The following is a 14378-nucleotide window of genomic DNA, read 5'->3' on the forward strand; positions in this document are numbered from 1 at the left end:
ACATAATCAACACATTTCCCGGGAGCGATTGCAAGGCGCAAAATCAATTAATGGCATGCTTGAATGATGATTGTAGATAGTATTTACTGATTAAGGTTCTAGATCCGGGCGGCCGGGGTGTTTAAAGCAGTAAATTGCCCGGGACAGATCCACCCACAGTCTACCTCGTCCCGCTTGCGGAAAGTAGGGTCGTCAGCCAAACAGTAAAATGATAATATTCCAGACTCCTAGAAGATCATAACTATACCCTGGAATAAAGCAGAGCATCAAAAGCAATAAACAGCCAAAACAGAAAGATATCTTGATGCGAACCAGCACGGGAAGGAAGACGGGGAAGTGTTACACACGGAACGCCCAGGTTGGATATACAGGATAGACGCTTATGAATGGGAATTGCATCCCTCCAAGCTTTCCAGTGGTATGGAATAATAATTCTCTACAAGCGCAGCAGAAAAGGAGCAAATAGTGGCCATCAGGTAAAACCAATGACATGTAGTGCAGCATCGGGGTATCAACAGGCGCATCCATCGCGTTCGGTATTATCGTGGATGTTGATCGGATCAGTGTAGTCTCCGCCATATTCTTCTGCTTCTTCCTGGGCTAGAGCACTTCGAGCGATGACTAGTTGTTGTCAGCTATGTTTATTAAATATAATATTGCCAATAGAGGTATCACCTTCGAACGCCTGCTCGACATTGACAGCTTCCTTTGCACTTGTTTCGAAGTATGGAATATTCCCCTTCGACTGGCAAAACGTCATGGCTCGTTTCGAAGAGATCATTCGTTTGTTCTCTTCCATATCGATCTTGTTTCCAATAACAACCTATTTCAAAATAATCAGCTTAGGTTATCCCCACAACGGACAGACACGTATTTGCTTCTCAACTTACAAATGGGAAACTCTCAGGGTCACGCGGGCTGGCCTGGATGAGGAACTCGTCACGCCAGCTGTCAAGTGCCTCGAAACTCTTCGAGTTATTCACATCGTAGACAAGAACACAGCAGTCGGCACCTCGATAGAATGCGACGCCTAAAGACTGGAAACGTTCTTGGCCAGCGGTATCCCAAATCTGCCCATCACAGGTTAGCTTGTTTTCTCGAGTGCCGCATCGTAGGGCACATGCCTGCATTGTTACTAGTCGGTCATCAACTAGAACTTCCTTTGTCAGGAAATCAGCGCCAATGGTAGCCTTGTAGCTTCCACTGAATTTCTTGTTGACCTTGTTCCGAGTCCGACGTCAGCGAGTCATGAACCAAGGCTTTGGCTTGAGGATATAGTGACACCGACATATTGGTTCATCAAACTCGTTTTACCGACACCACTGTCTCCGAGAATTATAACCTAACAGCGTACTGCATTAGTAACTATCAGACGAAACTGGTGAGGACGCAAAGTGTACCTTGAGCATAACCTTCTTCCGTGACGCCATTGCGCAGATAAGGTGCGCAAAGTCAAAGTTAAAAAGAAGTAGTCGGGTACCGAGATAAATCAGAAAGCCCCGAATATAAGATCCCCGGAGCGACGGAGTCTAAAATACAGGGGACTTTGGTAAAGTGCCTGGAGTAGGAGGATGAGGAGTGAGGAGTAGTTGCTGGGCTTGCTCCGCAGCGGCTTGATGATGCATGGTCGAAGCGGGCGGTGGAAGAGGCGGTGTGCTGGGAGCTTCCCTGTTCGACGATGCCAAAGAGGGGCTTAGCTACACTTAGCCTTATCGCCCATCTCTCGGGCAGTTTAAACATTATGCGCTGTCATAGCTGATCCTCTTCTCGGATGCAGCTTTGGGTTTTTGGTATCGAGCTTCGGGTCGCAATATGATCATTAAGGCATCTCTCATCTCATGATTCGTTTATCTTGACAAGCTGCCCTCACATGGCCCACTGGAGGGGCGAGTACGCTGCCGCTTTGGCAGCTCGAGATCGCCATGAGAAGGCCAACCTCACAATATACAATGCTTGTACGAATCAACCTTCCTTTTGGTTCTCATACTTACTGATTCTACTGTGTACTTTTCTTGCTAATATATTCAATTGCTTTAGATACCAAGCTTGCCGATCGAACAGCCTCCTCGGTGGTAGAAACACCGGGTACTCCGGGCATCGCTACGCAGCAATCTATAAACCCCCCACCAGTCGCCGATCCCAGACAACAGGCACCTCGAGTACAAGGACCTTCCCCACAGGATATTCTATCCACGACGAGAACAGATCTAGCAGAAGCACAACGATCCCGTACCGAGCTTCAAGAACGACTTGCTCGTGCAACTACAGAGCTGGAAAGGCTGCGGAAAAGAAACACTCATGACGCTAAACGAATTACCTCGATGGAGAGTGAAATCGCCAACCTGCAACTTCGATTAAGGGATAGAGATGAGGAATTAAAGGGGAAAGCAAAGCTTTTAGAAGTATGTTTGGCTAGTCGCTTAACTAATGACCTTGGGAAACAGTCTAACACCTGTTGTCTCCAGGAATTTCAAGACGAGTTAGCTGCGTTGAACCTTCAAATTAACATGGCCGAACAGCGCGCAGATCGTCTGCAAAGGGAAAACCATGATCTGGTTGACCGATGGATGGCCAGGATGGGGATAGAGGCAGATGCCATGAATGATGCTTCCAAGTTCTCGTGATACCCTCCCTGGCTTTCTTTGAATTTGGTGAATAGCTGGCCGCCCCCTTTCATTTCTAATATCCCTCCGGCATATAGAACATTCCACTGCGTAGACAGTACGCTACTCTTCATAAACTGGGCCTTTAGATTTGAACGCATGCCTTGAACTCATAAAGTGGACAATGTGCCCCTGGCGATCTGGTGACCTGTAAAACTCCAGTAATTTTTATAATGAAGGTGAAATATGGTATCTATTCTGTATTGGCAATAATAATGGTATCCTATTTACGTCGTCAAAATACAACATCTTCCGTGCACCAAAAGAACTCAAAAAAGTTTATACAAGGAGGCATTTGTCCAAATAGTGTTCTGCGGCGCCACGGTATCGAGAATAGCTTATGCCAAACTATCCGAAAAAGCCTTGAGCCGAGAACTATCTTTCGAGGCGATGAAATATGAGCCACCAACATCAGTCCAACTAACACTGTTAGACCAATAATGTCTTTGTTTGACTGTCAAAAGGTTGATAGGTGAATTAAGATTCCGCGACTGAATCTTATGGCCAACAGGGACGAATGACTTGAGGGAGACGATTTGGCATCCCTCCTTCATATCCAAGAAATGGTTGATCAATTCGTTATTGAGTTGCGGGGTAAAGGCTTGGTTATTTATCAAGACAACATCGGCTCTTTTCAGAACATCGATAATGCTTTGCTCCTTGAGGAAATCTCCTCGCACTAGGTGAGTCTTTCCTGGTGCAATGCCCCACAGGCGGCATCGCGCCTTGAACTCTGACTGTTGAAGCTCTGCCAGGTCGCATGCGTTTTGCATCATCTCGCAACCCCAGCTCTCGCAACCTATTTCCAAGGCTGCCTGTAGAACCACATTCCCCACTCCGGACCCGAGGTCAACGAAAACATGATTCGATTTAAGCCCGGTTTCTTTGAAGATAGAGCTGATAAACCGAGGAAGAAGTTCACCATACACGTTGTCAGATCCATTCTCATATTGTCGAAGAGATTCAACTCGTGGTGACACCGTCCGAGAATAGATCTGTGTCAGGATTCGTTCGACGTGAGGCAAACTAAGCCGGTGAGTGGCGTCTAGATTTTTCGCGACACTTCCGCTTTCCCGTAGACGTTCAATGGCTTGGTTATAGTCCGTGACAGATTGGCGAAACTCGGGTTCGTCTCCGCGTGCGAGGCCGCGCCGTAATCTTCGCTTAATACCACTCGACTCATTGTTGAATTCGTCCAGTTCGTCCTCAGGTATGTATGCCTGGGTTATTGTTTCGATTACCTGGACAATATCATCGAGGGGTTTAAACTCATTATCGTCGCGGGGAACCACCACTTCGTATCTAGAATGCGAGAAAATAAAATACCGTTAGCCAACATTCGATTGTCGCAAATAAACTTGTGAGCATCCATACCTTTCTTTCGGCGTCGCACTAGGATACTGCAGGAGAATTTCCGAGGTCTGATCTGCATTCCCAAATGCTGGCTTGAACTTCCCCGGCTTCTGCACAGACGTGATCTCCGCCGCGTGTACAATGGGAAGCGATTTAGCGTCATCCCCAGAGAACGCCTTCACTGATCGCAGCCGTCTCCCATAATCCGGCTCTGCGCTGTCACCTGTCCTTGCGCGTTTGCGTACTTCGAGAGAGGTATCCGTGTCGCTCCCCTCGTCGTCATCATCACTAGACAACCGCAGTTCGGGAGTCGGGCGCTTTCGGTTCCGTAACGGCGTCAGTCGCCGCTTCGATTGTGAGAGCTTTCTATCCCCCGAGGCTGACCGGCTGGCGGATTCTCGAGTCTTCTGCCGAGGTTCGGCGGAGAGATTTCCTGAGGAAGGCTTATTTGCGATTTGAGGTGCCGGGCGTGAGGAGGGGGCAGGTCGCGACTGTACCACCTGACGAATCTGCGGCTTCTTCGGTTGGAGCGAAAAGCCTCCTCTTTGGAGGTGATCAAAGAATCCCATCGAGTAGTAGTGGCGGTCGGGCGGGCTGGAATAAAGTATGAAAAGCGAAGATAAAAATCAACTCGGAAGAAAGAGAGGCAGTAATATAGACAAGGGAATATTTACACTGGCAGCAACATATGTACGACAAGCTGCAGAGTAACGAGAGAAAAGGGTAAAAGAGCGTGTGAAGCAAATGCGAAAATCCAGCCCCGGCCCGCGTGAGATCGATGGCGGGTGAAGAAAAGCAGCACTCGGCGACGATCGATAAGGTTGCCACTCTTAGTCATATCCACTCCCATGGCTCTGGGTCTTCTACAAGGAATCAGAGATTCATCTTCTGTCGGTTGGTTCACGGGTATCAGATTTGTCTCGACCTGTCTATGTATTATGTACAGATATGTAAATCTATTTTTGCTTCTTCTTCGCCAGTCGCTTCTGAGCCCGCACGTCCTTCTTCATTCTAGCATCCACGATCTTATATTTACCCTTCACTCCCTTGGGCCGGCCAGAAATACCCCTGTTGCTTCCCTTGGCAACAACCACCTTCGCCTGCTGCTTGGGTTTCTTCTTGGTCGCCCTGTTCATCATTCGTGTAATAGCCTGGGCCTTGTCCCTCTCGCTCAGGGTGTCATCCTCCGCCAGTAGCGCGGACTTCTTGCGAAGTTTTTCTATCCGCTGGGCTGCCTTGAGCTTCTTGCGGCCCTTGGCCTCCATCACCTTCTTGATAGGTCGAGCATTGATAGCGCGCATCTTCTCTTGAATTGCTGCTGCTGCTGCTTTGGTGATTGGACGGGTTGGTTTACTGTGCTTGCCCTCGTCGTCAATGAACCATTCTGGGAGACCGTCGACATCACGGAAGGCGTATCGGTTGAATCCGTCATCGAACACATCATGCGACTTCTTTTCTCCAGTAGCCATCTGCTGAGCCAGCGCCATAGCTTCAGCCGTGATAATATCAATGTCTAGCAATGTAGTTAGCAACTATTGTCATATTACGTTCCTTGGTGTTACTTACCAGGCTGGCCATTCTTTTTGCGCGGTTCCTCGGCCTCTTCGAACTCGTCATCCGAAGAGTCTTCGGATGGCTTACTGTTCTTGGTACCGTTGGCCTTCTTCTGTTTCTCAGGTACGGCTTTGCTTTGCGGTCGTTTTTCTTCCACTACCTCGTTGTCCGTATCCTCCTCGTCCTCGTCCTCTTCGTCTTCGTCTTCTTCTTCGTCCTCCTCATCGCCAACACCTTCCAAACCCTGAAAGATGTCCTGGTCGAAGAATAGCGCGGCGTTATTAGAGAGAGCTTCATTTGAAGGAGCAGCACGGGATTCGGTCTCTGCATCCTCTTCCTCTTCGTCATCACTCCCTTTGTCTGATCCGGAGAACCCTTCCCACTCCTCAGCTTCGTACTCCTTGCGAGCTTTCTTTGCTCGCAGTTTCGAATCCTTATCTTCTTTGCGGCCTTGATACTGTTCATATAGCGAGTCGAGTTCCCTCTCTAGACGGTCCTCTTCGTCGTCGCTTCCGGCGTATTCTGACTCTGATTCGGATTCTTCGCTCTCACTCTCAACTGCAATTTCTTTCCCTGACGCCATGGCATCCTTTGCCCCAGCCCTCTCAGCACGCTTAAGGGAGAATGTGGCGTCATCTCCCCCGGGCCCTAACTGCTCCGCTCCGATGTCCATGGGAGTTGTCATGTGCATCTGCAATCGAACGATTTCTTTGCGCTTCTTCTCGTTCTCTTTGCGTCTTTCCTTCTTGCTCCTCGTGCTCTCCTTGTCTTTCAAGCGATGGAGCTCTTCTTGAATGGCAAGCTCATCGTCCATGGGAGCAATCTCCGCCACTTCTTCGGTTACGTCTGCCTTAGCTGGTCCCTTTTTCACTACCAGTCCAAACTTCTCGCGAACCTTGAGACGCCACCGGAGAAGGTTTCTGAACTCCTTTTTACCCAGGACCTTCAAATCCTCACAGCAATTGCGGATCTCCTCAGTGGTCTCTGGTAGCCGATCCAACGTAGCCAACGCAAGGTCTCCCCCAGGGAGTTGCTGGAAGCTCAGCTTGTTGGCCGAACCGAGAATTGCAATTGGATCTGTAGTGTTGATGAACTCCGTCACTGGGACTTCCTTGAACTGGGTCCAATCGCCTTCCTCATAACCCTCTCTCTTTCGCTTCTTCTTTTCAGGGTTGAACACCTTAGCTTCGTTATTGGGTGTAGGGTCTGCAAGTTCCGCAAACACATGCTTCGGGTCAAGAAACTTGGGGTCGATGCGCTTTGGTGCTTTGAAACCGCGGCAGACAACGAAGATTTCAGCGGAGACATTTCGGGAGGATGGAGGCTTGGTCGCTTCGACGGACGAGAACAACTGCTTAAAAACCCACAGTAAAGGGTTGTAATCCTTTGATCGGAAAACCTTGGTTACGAATGTACCACCCTCGGCCAGAAACTCCGTAGCAAGCTTAAGAGATTCAAGCACCAACTCCGCCTGAGAGAAAGCATCCTGAACCCACGCCGTACCAACATTCGGCGCACCATCGTGCAGAACTGTATCCGCCTTCCAGTGCTTAAAATGTGATCGGATCGTAGCGCGACATTTTTCCGTCGTGATATCGTTCTGGAAGGTAATGACTCGGGGGATCGGTTTGATGGGGGCCAAATCGACACCAACGATTAAGCTCTGAGCAGGCATGCATTCTGCAGCAACTTGACACCATGACTTATCTAGTTGTTAGTACAATTCGAAAGATTAAAGCCGGGCGACCATCCAGGGTACTCACTCCAGGTGCCGCGCAAAGATCCAGCAAAACCTTGCTCTTTTCCAAGAAGCCATATTTCTTGTTCAGTTGAACCAATTTGAACGCGGCTCTTGCTCGGTATCCCTTTTCCTTCGCAAGGCGATACCACTTATCCAAACGACCCTTGCCGTGCTATGAGAAGGTCAGCATTTAGTGAACTTCTAGTGAAATTGTTTTCGTTAAACCAAACTAAAATACCTTTTTCTGAATCGCCATTGTGCGATACCGGTGGTCGAGATGGTCTCGGCAGCAACCCGGGGCGACAAAATTAACCTGATGGAAAGGCCTGTTCTTTTGAGAATCCGAGTTTATCCAAAAGAAAAAAAAGTTATCGGCCTGGATCTAGCCCCACAATTTCCCTTCTTTAGTCACGTGTGGCAGTGACGGGCACCAGCCACATGTTTGCGCCTGAGGCAGAATACAAAGGCGGTGACGCCTACTAAGAGCATGCATGTGACGTGTGGTTGGGTGGGAAAGAGTCAGAACAATAACCTTGCCATAATCAATAATTCAGCTCTAATTTTAGTCCTTTGTCGTTAATAGCAGTTACCTTCGTACGCATTTCAGCGCCTCAAATACCTCAAATTTTATTTAGTTTCGGTGATGTTCTTATTGCAGCTTCCATGGCGTCCACGGGTCCTCGCAAGAGAGTAAAACCTAGCCCTCAATCGCCTGAGATCTCCTCCCCGAACGGCGAACGGTCCAATTCGAGAGGGAGCCTAGTAAGTTTGGTCTCTTCCCGGCGTGATTCATCTCTTTTTCCAAGTGACCATGGTCTTGAAATTCGATGGTTCTATAGCTAACTTGTATGAAAGTGGTATCCAAGCGTCTGGCCGTCAAAAGCGGCCCCTGTTACCGAGGTTGCCCGTGAGAGCATTTCGATGGCCAAGCCCAACCCATCCAACGCCGCGTCTGTATCTACACCTCAACTTGACACTCCAAAACAACAACGACATCCTTCTCTTCAGCTTACAAAACGAGTGGGCGGGTCGGCCAGATCCCTCCCCGCCAACGCTACAACGACCCGCATCAACATTGCTTCAGATGGTTCCACATCGGCCCCCGCAGAGAACCACGAACCGGACCGTGCTTCGCCAGGGAAAACAACTGATAAGGAGGCATCAAATGATAATAGCGGGATAGATACAGTTGGCTCAGAGGAATCTCAGTCGGATGCAACTGGCCAGCCTGCGAACTCAGACAACGCGGTCCCGGCTGTAAGTCAACCTAGTGGATGGCTTTCATGGGTATACACACCGTTCGCAAGCGATAAACCTACTCCAAGTGAACCTACCCCAGAGCAAACACCGAAACAGGCGCCAGGGCTTGAATATTCAACTGTAGAACAACCTTTACAAGAAACGACACGAGACCCTAGCGCAAACGACCCAAATAATTCGCCGGAGGTTACGGAAGTCGCGCCCGCGTCGCAAAAGCGCTCTTGGCTTCAGATGTGGTACGGATCATCCCCATCCAAAGGGGCCGACAAGCCTAAGGATGAGCCATCCGTGAACACAGTAGAACAGAATCCTCCTACTCCAACCGCATCACCTTGTCCACAAGAAGAACAAGATAATAGAAAAACAGACAGTGGCTCAGCTACTCCGACTAGTACGGGAAACAGGGCGTCTGCCTGGTCTTTCTTCTTCAGAGATTCCGCCAAAGACACCATACAGGGAAAACCGCAAGAGGCCCAAGCAGCCGAAGCCACTATAAGTCGGGATGTGCCTCCAGAACAAGTGGCGAGTGGCCCGGAGACTGAAACCGGACAAAAGCCACAAATAATCAACAAAGGAAGCGTTAAAATCAAAGCTCCCCCTAGTGATCTGTCGGGACCAGACACTGCTGTATCACAGCTACCAAATACTTCAGAGGCCCCGGTTCCGATTCCGGTTGCTCCTGAGGCCTCTAAACAGCTGCAGAAGATTATACCAAACCAAGTTCTCCCGCATTTTAAAGATACATTTGCTTTCCAGGATAGACCGACATTGCTCCAATCGATCGGTCGATTCCTCCACTATAACAAGGAGGCCAATAACCAACACGTCTATAAGGTCCCTCATCCCCCGCGCATTAAAAGGGCTTTGGCAATAGGGATCCATGGTTACTTCCCTGCCCCTTTGATACGAAGTGTCCTTGGTCAGCCGACTGGAACATCTGTTAGGTTTTCCAACATGGCCGCTGAAGCTATACGCAAATATACGGAAGACAACGGATACACTTGCGAGATTGAGAAAATCGCCCTAGAAGGCGAAGGGCGCATCGCCGAACGAGTGGATCTGCTTTGGAAACTACTTCTCAACTGGATGGAGGAAATAAGGCGCGCTGATTTCATTCTGGTTGCGTGCCATAGTCAAGGGGTTCCGGTTGGAATCATGCTGGTTGCTAAACTTATAGCGTTCGGTTGTGTCAACGCCAATCGAGTTGGAATCTGTGCTATGGCTGGCGTAAATCTTGGACCGTTTACAGACTACAGGTCTAGATGGATCAGCGGCTCTGCTGGAGAACTATTCGAGTTTGCTTTGCCGTACAGCCAAGTCTCCAAGGGCTACGAGTCCGCTTTAAGGACATGTATAGACTTCGGAGTACGAATCTCCTATGTTGGGAGTATCGATGATCAGCTCGTCTCGTTAGAGGTAACTGGCCCTATAACACCCCAGTAATAGCGAACAATCCGAGAACTAACTTGAAATAGTCGTCCCTATTCTCCCCTGTGTCCCACCCATACATATACCGAGCCGTCTTCGTCGACGGCAGGGTTCACGCCCCAAGTTTGTATGTTTTACCTTCTCCGCACAAGCCAGTTCCGACATCTAACGTTGACTTTTTTCTCCATAGTGTTTCACACTTGGTTGGATTCGCCCTCAAACTCCGCAACCTCGGCGTCTCAGACCACGGTCTCATCCGCGAACTCAGCTCTCCACTTGCAGGTAGTCTCTACACAGGAGAAGGCCACTCCCGACTTTACGATGACGACGCCGTATATCGGTATGTCCACCCATTATTCCCATTGCTTCTTCCTACCAAAGACTTTCTCAACAGAAATTTAAAGTATATATTGAATTTTAACTAACAAACACCTCAGACTCGCAATCGAATTCGCCCTCGAAACATCCCCTGTCTCATCCGCACCCCTTAACATAAAACGGAGTCACCCACCTCCTGCAACAAACCCATATATTCTCCCATTTGCTATGCGTGGTCTCCTCGAAGAAGAATATGTGCGACACGAATTATACAACGAAACTATGGAACTTTTGAAGCAGTTCGATGACTGGAAGCCCACGAGCAAAGTCCTAAAAGATGTCAAGTTCCGCTTAGAAGGCATACGCTCTAAACTTTGACTGAAATCATATACTTTGGGAAAGTTGATGTTTTGCTGGGTTGTATCCAATTTTTTATCATGAATATATAAACTAATAGAGTATGAAATACGTTATCTTCTAAAGTGAGGGAGCAGAACTTTGAATATCAATATAAGCAAAAACCGATAGATCTACGCATGACCCGCTTATGTACACTCCGGATGGATGCAAATCAATGTAAACCAACTCAGTAGTGGGGTATATGACAACCAAGAAAATAGGTATTAATATATAATAGCTTCGATCATTACTAGCCTAGCCCCATTTGCGAGGTCTCAATATCACCCACCGCAGAATGTCCAATATGCAAATGCAGCAGAGGTTATCATCTACCCCTGTAAGAACGCCGTATGATATGCACCTTGAATGTCGTCTGGGTTTGCTGTCAGCTTGGCTCGCTATAACATCAAATCCTTACTCACCTTTCATTCCATTTAATGCCTCATAAGAAATGGTATAATTCGAGATGGCGTTAATAATCCGTTCAAGCCCTTGACGGAGTTCTTCTGTGAATCTATCAGACGGGGCATTGGCCTGATTGTTTCCGAATTCCGTCGGCACCTGATTTGCCAAATTCGTTTGATAGAATATCATCAGAAGGGCATAGCTGCCTTGCATTAGGCAACACGCAAATGACGGCATAGTTCTTGGATACTGGTTCAGAGGTAGAGATTGCAGTGCTTGGTGCGGGCTATTGCAGCCAGTGAGCGGTTGAGGCACAGGTAAACTTTGAAACATGTGCGATATTAATAAGGACGCCCTCAAGCAAACCCTTGCTGAATGTTGGCTGGTATAAGGAAATTCGTCAATGAACGAGTACTGAGGTAAGGATTGAAACTCGGACGATGTGGACGATGTAGATGACGGCGCGTACTCGCTCGAGGATGAATGTTTGAATTGATCCAAACTAGTACAAGAGCAGCCAATATTCGAAATCTCACCCGAAGGCTTTGAGCCTTTAGGGGCGCATTTCGATGCCGGCTCCGATGAATTAGCTGCGGTTAGATCACAGTGCCTTTTAAGGAATATCGGGATGTCTGAGAATGCTCTGAAGCGATGGATTTTGATCTGGGAACTGAACTGAGTGTCAGCATACGATATATACTTTTTGTTACCATTCAGTCAGCACTAACCTTGACAGCTTTATCCTTGATATCGCACGGATACTCTGCGCTGTTGTATGCTCGGGTAGATTACCATCAACAGTCCGAGAAACCAACGCAGGGAGGTTCGATTGCGACAATATTGTGTTCGACCACGTGTCAAGTCGCTGCATGCTCTCAGAAATGTATGGCATATTGGTCCCCGTAGGAATGCATTTCTTAAGATCGATGACGAATTGAGTTGCCGTTACCAGTATTTGCTGAGATTGGATCAAAATAGACCAGCCCTGCGGATATCGTTAAATGGGATATTTCTTATGGCATAGGTCTTAACATTACTTACATCGGGATCGGCAGCAAACCTAGGATAAGGCGTAACGAACTGCGGGTCATTCGCGTCGATGGAAAGAGGCTAGTTGTCACAGGCATTAGAACAACGTTGACAGAATTTTGACCAGGTGAACTCACTGTCGTACTAACAATCGAGCCTTGAAGGACACAGTAGTACTGTTTAAGAATACAAAAGTCAGTGACTGGAGTAGAGTTTGGAATAAGGATAGTTTTACCGTCATCCACCATGCCCTCCTTCGAGCCTCCGCAAATCCATCATACTCTTCCCCAAGAGAATGCAGGGACATGTCTAATGCTATTGCCAACGCTTGGCCAGCACGGTACCTCATCTTTAGGAGATTCCCACGCTGGGTGTATTCGTACACAGAAAGTATTAACAACGCAAGAATGCTCTCAAGCTCTACGGGAGTTTGAGGGTGAAATGATTCTCGATTGATTAATTGGCGATCACTGCCCGGAGATTCAAAGGGGTTTGACGGGGAAGCATGAAGTTCACAATCGGATTCGATGCTAGCATTAGCCATTTGTGCGAAGGCATGCGCAAATGTCCGGCGTCGGATGATTGAGTTAGCGGATGACGGATCCGAGTCATTTGAGTGAGGCACTAGTGCTAGAACGGCAGATATTGCCAGACTGAGCGGAGAACGAGGTTGATAAACGATAGCTGGTTCCTCGGTGGGAGATTCTAAGTAGGAGCCAACGCCATCCAAGGGGCTGTCAACGGAAGCGGGTGCTACTCTCGGTGGCAGTATCGGAAAATAGTTATGAATGAAATCATAATAAGCATTTAATCTAGGTTCACGGTTAGTATAGTCCAATACCATACAAGAAATAACTTACATTTCGTGTTCACTGCCGTATGTCCTGACTACGGATGGTGACGATGCGCTTGATGAGGATGGGGTAGGTTCCATTTGAACCTGAGTGTTACCGCCATCATTCGGAGCGAATAGACCTGCAAACAGTGATTGAACATCCGATGGAAAGTCTAAGTTTCTGAGCCCAGCACCAGGGGTTGAAAGCACATCGATCTGACCGAATAGGGCTATTACTGTTTGTTAGCCTAATTTCGGGGTCTGCTGGGGTTTGCTCAGTAAAGGCGGCGGTTGGATCGACATACCGTCCTCAAAATCTGGGGTCACTGGTGTGAGAACAGGGTTCTCGACATCACCTTGTTTTTGCTGAACAATGTCTTCTGCTGGAATGGGGGCCTTCTTTTTCTTCCTTGGACCCCCACGCTTACTTGGCAGATAGGAACATTTTCTTTTCTTGCTAAGACACTGAACAAGGAGACGATTTGTCCCAGCATTAGCCAATCATACCTCAATTATAACAAAGCTAGAGAGAGAGAAACCAAATGACATGGAGAAGACCTACGTTGGCGCAAGGATCCTGTCCATCACAACGAGTCCTCGAAGCACGACTGCAACCAATTAGTCAGTTGAGATGTATAAGATAGTGCTTGTAGGTAAGTTTGAATTCAAGACAAGCTTTATTCCAGACAGAATGGGGGGAAATGGGGTCCACAGGGACAGCATTAAGCCATGGCATTCCTTACCAAGCTAAACAGGCTACCTTGACTGGCGGCTTTGCGAATTTCTTGCGGACAACAGTGGGCCTCGACGTGATAGACTGTGTCACTGCTGAGACACCATTAAGATTCCCCTGGTGTTCAACTTGGTCCAAAACCATGATGAATTCCGAGAAATTCATCGGTCAACGTACGGGCGTTAAGAGTACGTTGGCAAGGCCCGAATCTTTGTCGGCCTGGTTCATGCAGCCCTTTGGAGGAGAGCGTACTACAATCGCCCGCAAACGAAGACTGTCGGGATGCGCATCGCTCCGTGGTGCCGAACAGTGCAATCGTCAAAGTTTCCCCGTCTTCTCATCGACCACGGGGAATACCGATCTCAAATGCAGTCAGGGCCCGAAAGAGTGGTCTGATATATAGAGCGTGGATCGCCCGTTAGTCGCAAAGGGACCAGGCGGGATGAATCAGCCATTGTTGGCTTACGACCAAATCCCGAACAGTGGGCGTTCGGGATTTGGTCATGACAGGAGCGGCTTAATGTGGCGTGGTCGGGCTTCACATAACAAGAGTCACTGCGAAGATCATGCAGGCCCTGGAGAAGGCCAGCCTTGGGGAGCACTCAATTGGACGATGGTTTTCAAGAATGTGGCTATCCCAGGCCTACGATCGAGCACATC

The 14378-nt window shown here is 48.4% G+C and overlaps 6 protein-coding genes across 6 annotated transcripts; 2 read left to right on the forward strand and 4 right to left on the reverse strand.

The window, feature by feature from the left end:
• Positions 1-511: 511 nt before the first annotated feature.
• Positions 512-1430, reverse strand: rab7 (Rab family GTPase YPT7; the record flags this gene model as incomplete). Its single annotated transcript, XM_040813990.1, has 6 exons — positions 512-621; positions 676-823; positions 891-1070; positions 1125-1220; positions 1289-1342; positions 1401-1430. 6 exons carry the CDS (start codon positions 1428-1430, stop codon positions 512-514), a joined length of 618 nt encoding a protein of 205 aa, XP_040661820.1.
• A 440-nt stretch (positions 1431-1870) lies between these two features.
• On the forward strand, positions 1871-2883 carry ASPVEDRAFT_871638 (ATG16 family protein; the record flags this gene model as incomplete). Its single annotated transcript, XM_040817992.1, has 3 exons — positions 1871-1955; positions 2038-2402; positions 2466-2883. 3 exons carry the CDS (start codon positions 1871-1873, stop codon positions 2622-2624), a joined length of 609 nt encoding a protein of 202 aa, XP_040661821.1. The 3' UTR covers positions 2625-2883.
• Positions 2565-4816, reverse strand: dot1 (histone methyltransferase DOT1). Its single transcript, XM_040810985.1, has 2 exons — positions 4038-4816; positions 2565-3965 (listed from the first exon to the last, which is right to left on the reverse strand). Exons 1-2 carry the CDS (start codon positions 4583-4585, stop codon positions 3002-3004), a joined length of 1512 nt encoding a protein of 503 aa, XP_040661822.1. The 5' UTR covers positions 4586-4816; the 3' UTR covers positions 2565-3001.
• Positions 4817-4972: 156 nt separating this feature from the next.
• On the reverse strand, positions 4973-7567 carry spb1 (rRNA methyltransferase spb1; the record flags this gene model as incomplete). The annotated part of the gene is made up of 4 exons (XM_040813991.1): positions 4973-5529; positions 5583-7272; positions 7334-7483; positions 7550-7567. The coding sequence occupies 4 exons, from the start codon at positions 7565-7567 to the stop codon at positions 4973-4975; spliced, it is 2415 nt and encodes an 804-aa protein (XP_040661823.1).
• Positions 7554-10998, forward strand: ASPVEDRAFT_35392 (uncharacterized protein). Its single transcript, XM_040810986.1, has 5 exons — positions 7554-8073; positions 8167-9987; positions 10047-10126; positions 10190-10339; positions 10437-10998. Exons 1-5 carry the CDS (start codon positions 7975-7977, stop codon positions 10693-10695), a joined length of 2409 nt encoding a protein of 802 aa, XP_040661824.1. The 5' UTR covers positions 7554-7974; the 3' UTR covers positions 10696-10998.
• Positions 10728-14308, reverse strand: ASPVEDRAFT_35393 (uncharacterized protein). The gene is made up of 10 exons (XM_040810987.1): positions 13729-14308; positions 13548-13593; positions 13291-13450; positions 13011-13215; positions 12386-12962; positions 12288-12326; positions 12163-12231; positions 11850-12106; positions 11139-11791; positions 10728-11089 (listed from the first exon to the last, which is right to left on the reverse strand). Exons 1-10 carry the CDS (start codon positions 13860-13862, stop codon positions 11046-11048), a joined length of 2184 nt encoding a protein of 727 aa, XP_040661825.1. The 5' UTR covers positions 13863-14308; the 3' UTR covers positions 10728-11045.
• Between the last annotated feature and the right edge of the window lie 70 nt (positions 14309-14378).

Source organism: Aspergillus versicolor, assembly GCF_001890125.1.
Source record: "Aspergillus versicolor CBS 583.65 unplaced genomic scaffold ASPVEscaffold_1, whole genome shotgun sequence".
In the NCBI taxonomy this organism is placed as follows: Eukaryota; Fungi; Ascomycota; class Eurotiomycetes; order Eurotiales; family Aspergillaceae; genus Aspergillus; species Aspergillus versicolor.